Source organism: Heteronotia binoei, chromosome 21, assembly GCF_032191835.1.
Source record: "Heteronotia binoei isolate CCM8104 ecotype False Entrance Well chromosome 21, APGP_CSIRO_Hbin_v1, whole genome shotgun sequence".
Classification (NCBI taxonomy): domain Eukaryota; kingdom Metazoa; phylum Chordata; class Lepidosauria; order Squamata; family Gekkonidae; genus Heteronotia; species Heteronotia binoei.
In genome coordinates, this window is record NC_083243.1 from 16029680 (window position 1) to 16042290 (window position 12611).

Consider the following 12611-nt stretch of genomic DNA (forward strand, 5'->3'; position numbering starts at 1 on the left):
GGTCTGTGCTTGTAGCTGCCGCCACCTCCTGTGGCGGTGAATCCCGTGTGTTAAAAACCCAAAGAGGGATTGACACATGGAATTCACTGCCACAGGAGGTGGTGGCAGCTACATGCACAGACAGCTTCAAGAGGGGGATTGGATAAGCATATGCAGCAGAGGTCCATCAGTGGCTATTAGCCACGGAATATAGTTGCAACTGAGCAGTGATGCTCTGTATTCTTGTCGCTGGGGTGGGAGGCAACAGTGGGAGGACTTCTAGTGTCCTGGCCCCTCTGATGAACCACCTGATCGGACCTGGTTTTTGGCCACTTTGTGATGGAGTGTTGGACTGGATGGGCCATTGGCCTGATCCAATATGGTTTCTCTTATGTTCTTATGTGTGACACAGAGTGTTGGACTGGATGGGCCATGGGCCTGATCCAACATGGCTTCTTTTATGTTCTTAAGTGTGACACAGAGTGTTGGATTGGATGGGCCATTGGCCTGATCCAACATGGCTTCTCTTATGTTCTTATGTGTGACACAGAGTGTTGGACTGGATGGGCCATTGGCCTGATCCAACATGGCTTCTCTTATGTTCATATGTGTGACACAGAGTGTTGGACTGGATGGGCCATTGGCCTGATCCAACATGGCTTCTCTTATGTTCTTATGTTCAGTCTGTTGCTCCAGCAGAACTGAGAGCCAGTTTGGTGTAGTGTTTAACTGCGCGGACTCTTATCTGGGAGAACCGGGTTTGATTCCCCACTCCTCCATTTGCAGCTGTCTCTTATCTGGGAGAACCAGGTTTGATTCCCCACTCCTCCACTTGCAGCTGACTCTTATCTGGGAGAACCAGGTTTGATTCCCCACTCCTCCACTTGCAGCTGTCTCTTATCTGGGAGAACCAGGTTTGATTCCCCACTCCTTCACTTGCAGCTGTCTCTTATCTGGGAGAACCAGGTTTGATTCCCCACTCCTCCACTTGCAGCTGACTCTTATCTGGGAGAACCAGATTTGATTCCCCACTCCTCCACTTGCAGCTGCTGGAATGACCTTGGCTCAGCCATAGCTCTCATACGAGTTGTCCTTGAAAGGGCAGCTTCTGTGAGAGCCCTCTTGGCCCCACCCACCTCACAGAGTGTCTGTTGTAGGGGAGGAAGATAAAGGAGATTGTGAGTCACTCTGAGACTGAGATTCATGGTGGAGGGCGGAATATAAATCCAATGTCGTGGTTGTGACAGGGAAGATGAGCATTGGGTATCCAGTTTCAGATATACACAGGATCCTTTGGCGTCAGGGTTAGAGTGTCTGGGAGGCTGTGATGGGCGCAGACTAGGAGCTTTAAGGTTCACAGACATTCCAAGGAAATGGTACACGAGATCCAGATTCACTTACAAGGAGATTTTTAGAAAGCATCAGAGCTTACAGAAAGTGCAGACTAAGCTTCCATCCACTGGGCTTCGGGCGGATACGCACACAGAGAAGCTTGCCAGAATCCAAGATTCCTTAGGGCCTGTAAAACGGAGCTCTCCCGCCAGGCTTTTAGTTGAGGCTGTGGGTGTCTGTTTCTTGATCTTTTTGGCCTTCCCGGTTGGCATTGTCATCTGTGCTGTAAAATGGAATAATAGCTGCCATCTTTATGGGATATGATGTGAGATGGCTAGACTGGGCAATATCGTGATGGTATGGAAATTTTCTGAGTGCCGTTGAGTTGTGTGTTCATAAAATGTTTTTATTGTATTTTATTGTTTTGCTATACGTTTTGCTCCACCCTGAGCCGTATGGGGAATGAGCGGAATAGAATATAGTAAATATGGACATGTTTAGCCTGGAGAGGAGGCGGCTGAGAGGTGATATGATCACCATCTTCAAATACTTGAAGGGCTGTCATCTAGAGGAGGGTGTGGAATTGTTTTCTGTGGCCCCAGAAGGTAGGACCAGAACCAGTGGGTTGAAATTAAATCAAAAGAGTTTCCGTCTCAACATTAGGAAGAACTTCCTGACCGTTAGAGCAGTTCGTCAGTGGAACAGGCTTCCTCGGGAGGTGGTGGGCTCTCCTTCCTTGGAGGTTTTTAAACAGGCTAGATGGCCATCTGACAGCAATAAGGATCCTGTGAATTTACGGGGAGGTATTTGAGAGTTTAGAGCGGTTCCTCAGTGGAACAGGCTTCCTCGGGAGGTGGTGGGCTCTCCTTCCTTGGAGGTTTTTAAAGAAAGGCTAGATGGGTATCTGATAGCAGTGAGGATCCTGTGACTATAGGGGAAGGTATTTGTAAGATTCCTGCATTGTGCAGGGGGTTGGACTAGATGACCCTGGAGGTCCCTTCCAACTCTATGATTCTAAATAAATAAATAAGAAGAAGAAGAAGAAGAAGAAGAAGAAGAAGATATTGGATTTATACCCCGCCCTCCACTCCGAAGAGTCTCAGAGCGGCTCACAATCTCCTTTACCTTCCTCCCCCACAACAGACACCCTGTGAGGTGGGTGGGGCTGGAGAGGGCTCTCACAGCAGCTGCCCTTTCAAGGACAACCTCTGCCAGAGCTATGGCTGACCCAAGGCCATTCCAGCAGGTGCAAGTGGAGGAGTGGGGAATCAAACCCGGTTCTCCCAGATAAGAGTCCACACACTTAACCACCACACCAAACTGGCTCTAAATAAGGGCACAACTAAAATTAGGGACCTTATACTGTGCTGGCTACCAGTTAAATGATTAATTAAGCCAGGGGCGTCAAACTCATTTGTTATAGGGCCGGATCTGGCATAAATGAGATCTTGTTGGGCCAGGCCGTGTGTGTCATAAAATGTACTGCCAGGAGATATAAACTTTAATTGTGTTTGTCTGTATCCTTTATAAAGATTTTTTAAGGACAATTTTAAAAATAAAACAGAATCACAGAGTTGGAAGGGACCTCCCGGGTCATCTAGTCCAACCCCCTGCACAATGCAGGGAATTCACATGCTTAAAAGATTAGCACTCTTTTGCAATATCCTGTTTATTTAACTGTTTCTAATAACTGACGCCTCTTGCTCTGAATGATTGCATCAAAATCTGGAGGCAAGGTCCGCGCTGTAGCAATCTTGAGTATGCCGTTCAGGCGTGTGCGTCTGTTAAACTGCAAACCTACTTTTGATGTATTGACGTTGCGAGCTTTTGTACACAAGTTGCTTAATGTGCTGGTCAGACGATGGAGAAATTGAGCAAGCCTGGCTGAGCAAGCTGTGATGCAGAAAGAAGCCGATGACAGCCGATCGCTTGGGGGGGCCTGATCTGACCCTCGGGTCACACATTTGACACCCCTGAATTGAGCTGTCCCAAGCTCTAGTACAAGCCGGGCCATGTGTAACTTAGCAACCAACTGTGAGAACAAACAACCCAGGCCTTTGAGGATAAGGGCTGCTAACAAGCATGAGAGAAAGGAAAGTTATCTAAACACCAGCCTCCCACAAGACTCGGGGCATTAAGCACCAGCGTGTGACAAAGATGGAGTCGCGCAGGCCGCACGGAGACCCAGGTTTGAATCCCCACTCTGCTGTGGACGCTCACAGGGTGACCTTGGGGCAGTCACAAGTTCTCAGCCTCACCTACCTCACTGGGCTGTTGTGAGGATTATAAGGAGGAGAGGAGAACGATGTGAGCCGCTTTGGGTCCCTTTCTCTCCTCCTCCCCCCACCCCGGGAGAAAGACAAGGGTATAAATGAAGTAAAAAATAAAAGATATATGGCAGGAAGCTATCGGAAATCACTGTGAGAGCCAGCATGGAGTAATGGTTAAGAGCAGTGGACTCTAATCTTGAGAACTAATTCTTCCCCATAGGAAGCCTGTTGGGTGACTTTGAGCCAGTCACGGTTCTCTCTGAACTCTCTCAGCCCCACCTACCTCCCAGGGTGCCTGTTGTGGGGAAAGCCAGCACGGTGCCATGGTTAAAGCGGCAGCCTCTCATCTGGAGAACTGGGTTTGATCCCCTGCTCTTCCTGCACGGGACGTTTGCTGGGTGACCTTTGGCTGGGTCTCTCAGAACTCCCTCAACCACGCTACCTTACAAGGTGCCTGTTGTGGGGAGAGCCAGCGTGGCGTAGTGGTTAAGAGCGGTAGGCTTTAATCTGGAAAACCAGGTTTGATCCCTCACTCCTGAAGAAGAAGACGACATTAGATTTATATCCCGTCCTCCACTCAGAGTATCAGAGCGGCTCACAATCTCCTTTCCCTTCCTCCCCCACAACAGACACCCTGTGAGGCAGGTGGGGCTGAGAGGGCTCTCCCAGAAGCTGCCCTTTCAAGGACAACCACTGCCAGAGCTATGGCTGACCCAAGGCCCTTCCAGCAGGTGAAGGTGGAGGAGAATCAAACCTAGATGAAGAAGAAGATATTGGATTTATATCCCGCCCTCCACTCCAAAGAGTCTCAGAGCGGCTCACAATCTCCTTTACCTTCCTCCCCCACAACAGACACCCTGTGAGGTGGGTGGGACTGGAGAGGGCTCTCACAGCAGCTGCCCTTTCAAGGACAACCTCTGCCAGAGCTATGGCTGACCCAAGGCCATGCTAGCAGGTGCAAGTGGAGGAGTGGGGAATCAAACCTGGCTCTCCCATATAAGAGTCCGCGCACTTAACCACTACAACCAAGCTGGGTCTTCTGATGGGCGACCTTGGACCAGTCACAGTTCTCTCTGAACTCTCTCAGCCCCACCTGCCTCACAGGGTGTCCCAGGGAGAGGAAGGGGAGGCGATTGTAAGCCACTGAGTTTTCTTTAAGGTAAAGAAAAGCAGAGTATAAAACCCCACTCGTCTTCATGGTACATTGTGTTCTCTCCTTTCAGATACACAGTGAAGCTAATGGTGGATCAAGCCAGCCTGGGCCCGTTTGAAAACTTTGAGGAGCTGCTGAGCTGCCTGGAGGGATACGAAAGCGACTGGTTTATCGGGGTGGCGTCTGAAAAGGAGTGGCAGCAGGCCGTTCTCCGAGAAAAACCGTTTCTGTTTTCCTTGGGGTTTGACGCCGAGAAGGTAAGCTGGCGGGAAAGCAGCCAGTTTGGTGTAGTGGTTAAAGCGCGCGGACTCTTATCTGGGAGAACCGGGTTTGATTCCCCATTCCTCCACTTGCAGCTGCTGGAATGGCCTTGGGTCAGCCATAGCTCTCATAGGAGTTGTCCTTGAAAGGGCAGCTGTTGTGAGAGCCCTCTCCAGCCCCACCCACCTCACAGGGTGTTTGTCGTCGGGGAGGAAGATAAAGGAGATTGTGAGCCACTCTGAGATTTGGAGTGGAGGGTGGGACTCCAGAGTCATCTAGTCCAACCCCCTGCACAATGCAGGAAACTCACAGATACCTCCCCCTAAATTCACAGGATCTTCATTGCTGTCAGAGGGCCATCTAGCCTCTGTTTAAAAACCTCCAAGGAAGGAGAGCCCACCACCTCCCTAGGAGGAAGCCTGTTCCACTGAGGAACCGCTCTAATGGTTCAGAAAGTTCTTCCTAATGTTGAGCCGGAAACTCTTTTGATTTAATTTCACCCCATTGGTTCTGGTCCGACTTTCTGGGGCCACAGAAAACAATTCCACGCTATCCTCTATAGGACAGCCCTTCAGATACTTGAAGAAGGTGATTATATCACCTCTCAGCCACCTCCTCTCCAGGCTAAACATGGCCAGCTCCTTTAACCTTTCTTCATAGGACTTAGTCTCCAGTAGATGTGAAAGAAAGACACACAAAAAAGGTAATTTCCAAAGCTGTTGAATTCTATATTGTATATTCATAGGAGACACCAAAGGCAGAATCTTAGGGCTGGTACAGAGGTTATCTCCCAAGGGCATTTGTAGTCCCCTGGATAAACATGCGCAACTTGAATTTTTAAAAGTATTTTTTTCCATTCCTGACAGACTTTCTGCTTTCTCAGGAACTGGATTACAGCTTGCTTCAAACCAGTTCTTCCTAGTATACCCCCTATTGTGTTATTTACTCAACACAGTATATTCTTTTTTTGCCTGCCTGACCTCTTCATCCAGCCTTAATGGAGACTTGAAATCACAACAGCAGATGCACAATACAAAGCCAAAATCCAACAATCTTTCTCTCTTTTTATTCCAACAATGTTAAAGTCCAGTGGCACCTTTAAGTCCAACTAAGTTTTATTCAAGGTATGACTTTATTGATCTTAAAGGACACTGCAGCACTATCAATATGGACACTATCATCTCTGAAGTCAGGTTAAGACAGATTTCCTTCCACATAGAGGCATGGCCTTTCTTGTGGTGGCACCTCACCTTTGGAACACCCTCTCCTGCTTGAGGCTCACCTGCCACCTACTTCACTCCCTTTAAAACGCATCATTTCTACGCAGGCTTTTAGTTGGGGGTTTTATCTCATCTGCTTTTAGTGGCCGGCTTCTGTTTTTTAGGCAGTTTTCAACAGCTTATGTTTTTTCATTGTCAGCCGCCTCAAGCCGGACTCCAAAGAGTCAGAATACATTCGAAATAAATCGTGCACAAATCCTTACACTAGGGATTCTGTCCTATCTACCTTTGCACAGGTTATATTTCTGCAGGGGAAGGACTTACGCAAAGACAGAAGGAATAAGAGGGGCAGATGCACGTTGAAAGAATTCTGCCATGAAGAGTTTTCTTCCGCGGAGGAATGATTTAATTTAATTTAATTTTTAGATTTATACCCCACCCTATCCTGCAAGCGGGCTCAGGGCGGCTCACAGCAATAAAACAACAGAGTCAAAAAACAATACCATAAAAACAGAAACAGTCTTACAGACATAGGCAGTAAACAGCATGTGGCTGATGGCTAACACCATAACAGAACACCATAATGGTGAAATGCTGGGGGAAGTGACGATTTTCAGAGGACGCCCGCCGGATTAATTAAAAGCCTGGTGGTAGAGCTCTGTCTTACAGGTCCTTGATAAGGTCTGGATCTCCAGTGGGAGCTCATTCCTGCAGGTAGGGGCCCAGACTGAAAAGGCCCTGGCTCTTGTTGAAGCCAGCTGTATCCTTAGGACTAGGGGCTATGAGAAGATGTTGAGCAGCAGACCTCAGAGCCCGGGGTGGGGGTGTTCATATGGGATAAGCGGTCCCGAAAACTTGCACAGGAAACAAAACCTCCACTGGGGTGTGTGGTTGTGGCTTAGTGCTAGAGCTTGGCCTCTAGAAGACCTCGGATTCAATCTCTGGCATCTCCAGTTCAAAGGATCAGGTGGTAAGTGACGCAAAAGACTTCTGTCTGAGACCTTGGAAAGCCAGTAGACGATACTGACTTTAATGGACCATGGACCTCATTCAGTACAAGGCAGCTTCATGCATTCACTGCCATTGCATTGTTAATTTTTAACAATTTTATACTATCCTGACCGCACATTCCACTGATTGTATTAAATCTAAGAGCTGCTACAAGTGACACAGTGCTAAGATAATGGGTGCAAAAAACAAACAAAAATGCACTGGCAGCTTAAAGAGTAATGCCATTCGTTTCAAAGTTGGAGTCCATTGGCACCTTTAAGACCAACAAAGTTCTCTTCAAAGTATGAGCTTGAAGCACACGGGTGGCCAAACTTGCTTAATGTAAGAGCCACATAGAATAAACACTAGATGTTCGAGAGCCACAAGACATGAATGTCAGATGTTTGAAGGAAGGAAGGCAAATAGATGGGAAGGAAGACGTGGAAAGAAAGCCACTTTAAATGCATTATGGCAGGGGTGGCCAACAATAGCTCTCCGGATGTTTTTTTTTGCCTACAACTCCCATCAGCCCCAGCCAGCATGGCCAATGGCTGGGGCTGATGGAAGTTGTAGGCAAAAAACATCTGGCGAGCTGCCGTTGGCCACCCTTGCATTATGGCTTGACTCGGAGAAGTGTTTTTAAGAGACTTTAAATGCCTTCTCCAAGCTGGCTGATGGGGTGTTGAGGGCCACACAATATGTGTGAAAGAGCCCCAGTTTGGCCACCCCTGGCCTAGAATTAAAGTGCATTGGACTTCAAGCGGCCACCAGGCTCGAACTTCGTTCTGCTTCTTCAGACCAACACGGCTGCTCGCCTGGATCTACCGTTCATTTCAACAGGACCTTCCATGAGCCATGGCCCACTTCATCAGATAGCTAGTTGTGTGATGGTAGAAAGTGTACTGAGAAACCTGATGGGGCAGAGAGGCATCAAGCCGCAGCACAAGGCCCGGTGATTCTTTAAATCTCGATGTGGTAGTGAGAAGTGCTGTCCTGTCACAGCTGACTTAATGGTGATCCCTTAGGGCAGGGATGTCGAACTCATTTGTTGGGAGGGCCGGATCTGACATAAATGAGACCTTATGAACATATGAAGCTGCCTTATACTGAATCAGACCCTGGGTCCATCAAAATCAGTATTGTCTTCTCAGACTGGCAGCGGCTCTCCAGAAGAAGAAGAAGATGATATTGGATTTATATCCCGCCCTCCACTCTGAAAAGTCTCAGAGCGGCTCACAATCTCCTTTACCTCCCCCCCCCACAACAGACACCCTGTGAGGTAGATTAAGATATTGGATTTATATCCCGCCCTCCACTCCGAAGAGTCTCAGAACGGCTCACAATCTCCTTTCCCATCCTCCCCCACAACAGACACCCTGTGAGGTAGATGAAGATACTGGATTTATATCCCACCCTCCACTCAGAACGGCTCACAATCTCCTTTCCCTTCCCCCCCCCACAACAGACACCCTGTGAGGTGGGTGGGGCTAGAGAGGGTTCTCACAGCAGCTGCCCTTTCAAGGACAGCGTCTCAGAGCGGCCTACAATCTCCTTTCCCTTCCTCCCCCACAACAGACACCCTGTGAGGTGGGTGGGGCTAGAGAGGGTTCTCACAGCAGCTGCCCTTTCAAGGACAGAGTCTCAGAGCGGCTCACAATCTCCTTTACCTTCCTCCCCCACAACAGACACCCTGTGAGGTAGATGAAGATATTGGATTTATATCCCGCCCTCCACTCCGAAGAGTCTCAGAGCGGCTCACAATCTCCTTTCCTTCCTCCCCCACAACAGACACCCTGTGAGGTAGATGAAGAAATTGGATTTATATCCCGCCCTCCACTCCGAAGAGTCTCAGAGCGGCTCACAATCTCCTTTCCCTTCCTCCCCCACAACAGACACCCTGTGAGGTAGATGAAGAAATTGGATTTATATCCCGCCCTCCACTCCGAAGAGTCTCAGAGCGGCTCACAATCTCCTTTACCTTCCTCCCCCACAACAGACACCCTGTGAGGTAGATGAAGATATTGGATTTATATCCCGCCCTCCACTCCGAAGAGTCTCAGAGCGGCTCACAATCTCCTTTCCTTCCTCCCCCACAACAGACACCCTGTGAGATAGATGAAGATATTGGATTTATATCCCGCCCTCCACTCCGAAGAGTCTCAGAGCGGCTCACAATCTCCTTTCCCTTCCTCCCCCACAACAAACACCCTGTGAGGTGGGTGGGGCTGGAGAGGGCTCTCACAGCAGCTGCCCTTTCAAGGACAACCTCTGCCAGAGCTATGGCTGACCCAAGGCCATGCTAGCAGGTGCAAGTGGAGGAGTGAGGAATCAAACCCGGTTCTCCCAGATAAGAGTCCGCACATTTAACCACTACACCAAACTGGCTCTCCAGGGTCTCAAGCTGAGGATTTTCACGCCTACTTGCCTGGACCCTTTTTGGAGATGCCAGGGATTGAACCTGGGACCTTCTGCTTACCAAGCAGATGCTCTACCACTGAGCCACCGTCCCTCCCCAACCTTGTTGAGCCAGGCCATGTCGGGTTGGGCTGAGCTATGTCAGGGCTGGCCATGTGTGTACCTATTTAAAATTTGGTGGAATCATAGAGTTGGAAGGGACCTCTAGGGTCATCTAGTCCAACCCCCTGCACAATGCAGGAAACTCACAAACACTTCCCCCTAGCAAAGATATAAATTTTATAAAGGACACAGACAAACACACACATATTTAAACCCAAAACATGCTTAAAACATCAGCGCTAATTGGTTTTAAAGATGCTTTCTTTGTATTTCTCCCATTGGATCAAGGGAACTGGGCAAAGGAAGCTCTGGCTCTTTCCTTCCTTCCCCAGGGGACTAGGAGGGGGGGTGGAGAGGAGCCTCAACCAATAAAAGGAAGAGAGGCTTGGCTCAGTAGCTCTGCTGTGCGACTGAGACAACCTGACAAAGCAAGCTATTCCTTCCCCCTTCCTCCCCAAGGGAGGAGCCTCAGCCAATGGAGAAAATAGAGATCTTGCTCCTGAGCAGTTGAGCAAGCCTTGCAAAGCAAGCTGCGATGCAGAAGGAAGCAAGAGAGAGGGAGAAGGAAGCAGATGACAGCCAGTCGCTCAGGGGCCTGATAGGAGCCCTCTAGGGGCCTGATTCGGCCCCTGAATTGCATGTTTGACACCTCTGCCTTAGGATTTTCAAAGTGAGAGACATTTCAGAAGTGTCCCATAGCAGCTTTGGACTTTTTTAGTGGTCTCCAGGCCTCGCTTTGGGCAGGACTTCACAGGAGCGGAGCTTCGGAACCTCTAAATTTTATTGTGGTCTTTCTTACCCTTCCTTCCCTGAAATACTTGCTTTTGGGCTCCATTGTCCAACCCCACCCCCCACCCTGGTGAGAATGTTGCTGAACTCCAATATTTGACAAACTTCCTAATATTTCCCCCCCACAAAAAATGGAGAAAATAACCAAAACATACAAAGCAGACAGATGGAAAATGCATCCTGCCACTGTAGCCACACAGGAGAAAGTAATTTTAAAAGTATGATGGGAGTAAGGTTTAAAAGTATGATGGGAGTAAGGTTTTCGTATGACAATGATAATTCAGGAAGCATTTTAAGGTAGATGCTGAGCTGATACAATTTAGTGCAGGGGTGTGTGGCGTATGCAAATGAGCCGTGCTAATGAGCTCCGGCAACTCTTTTGCTGCTCAATGACCCCGGTGGTCTCCCATCCAAATACTAACGAGGGCTGACCCTGCTTAGCTTCCAAGATCTGATGAAACCAGGCTATCCTAGGCCTTCCAGGTCAGAGCTAAGTTTAGTAAAGGGAGTGATGAGAAAAGGGAGCGGATATAGGAGTGGAAGGGGCTGCCCTTGACTCTGACTCGGAGACTGCAGCTAGTGCAGAACGCTGCAGCGCGGTTGTTAATGGGGCTCCCTCGATGGGAGCACCTTCAACCAGTGTTGAAAGAGCTGCACTGGCTGCCTATTGTGTACTGAATCCATTTCAAAGTACTGTTATTGACCTTTAAAGCCCTATATGGCCAAGAACCTGTCTATCTAATGGACCGCCTTTCCCCATATGTTCCCCAGAGAGCACTGTGTTTGGGAACTCAAAATCTATTGTCCATCCCCGGACCAAGGGAGGCCAGGCTGGGCTCTGCATGGGCCAGGGCCTTCTCAGTGGCAGCACCAATGCTGTGGAATGCTGTCCCTGAGGCCATAAGAGCCCTGCGGGATCTCTCCCAGTTCCGCAGAGCTTGTAAAACTGAACTTTTTAAACAGGCCTTTAACAACTAGGGAAGAAGGCTGCCGCTTTTACGCTGCAGGGCAATTCCACCAGAAGGACCACCAACAGATAAACAGCTGCCTATGCTTTACCATTCTGTATAGCACCAATACTTTGTTTTAAATTGTAAATTGGTTTATGTCTTATTGTTTTATACCTGAAAATTGAGATGTTGGGGGTTTTTTTATGATCGTTAGCCGCCCTGAATCCGTTTGGAATGGGCGGGATACGAATCAAAAGTAAGTAAATAGTAAGAGAAAGGACGACTTTCACGTGTGGCTCTTTCTCTCTGTCTGCACCCTTGTCTCGAAGGGCGTCTGCACCAGCCGCACACTGACCCTTCAGGAATTTCCGCTGCCGGTGGGGAAACTCCGCGGTGAAGCTGTCCGAGGCCAGTGGGCCAACCTCAGCTGGGAGATGCTCTACGCCACCAACGACGACGAGGAACGCTTCAGCGTGCAAGCGCATCTCTTCCTTCTGAGGAACCTGAGCGTGCAAGCAGCAGATCCGCCACACGGCTCCCCGGTTTATTCCTCCGCACCTCTCCACGTGCCTTTGCTCTAGGACCCACCCCGGCACCTGTGTTCTAAAAACCCCCTGGTCTCTTTTGAGACTATTGAGGCTATTAGCCACAGTGTGTGTGTGTGTGTGTATATACTGGCCTCACCCTTTACTGAGCAAAGCAGCCTGGGTTGCCTAGCAACAGCCTCTGGCTAGCACTTTCCAGGGGAAATAAGCGAGGCCTTGCCTCCCTAGCTATTTGTGTAGCCTTTGGAGGCTGTGTGTACTGGTAGGCCTTTTGTGAGGCCACAGTAGCTCTGCAGCCCTTTAGGCTGGTTAACAGAGAGGACATAGAGAAGAGTTGGCTGTCTCTGAGGTAAGACTGTTAACATTCCTGGGCCTGAATAGGCGGGGGCCAAGGAACATGTCTCTCACAGTTTACTTCACTATTTGCTTTGCAGCAGCGTTGTGTGTGTGTGTGTGGGGGGGGGGGGAGACGGACTATCCCAGACACAGGCCCTGTGTATATATATATATTGGCCACTGTGTGACACAGAATGTTGGACTGGATGGGCTATTGGCCTGATCCAACAAGGCTTCTCTTAGGTTCTTATGAAAGAGCAAGGAAACAT

At 49.1% G+C, this 12611-nt stretch overlaps 1 protein-coding gene across 1 annotated transcript in view; it reads left to right on the top strand.

Annotated features, from left to right (window-relative positions):
- PCNX4 (pecanex 4) overlaps nt 1-12042 on the top strand; it is a 42076-nt gene extending 30034 nt beyond the window's left edge. The window contains exons 10-11 of the mRNA XM_060262494.1: nt 4805-4991; nt 11791-12042. Coding sequence (XP_060118477.1) covers nt 4805-4991; nt 11791-12042 — 439 coding nt within the window. The remainder of the gene's footprint in view (nt 1-4804; nt 4992-11790) is intronic.
- The last annotated feature ends 569 nt before the right edge of the window (nt 12043-12611 follow it).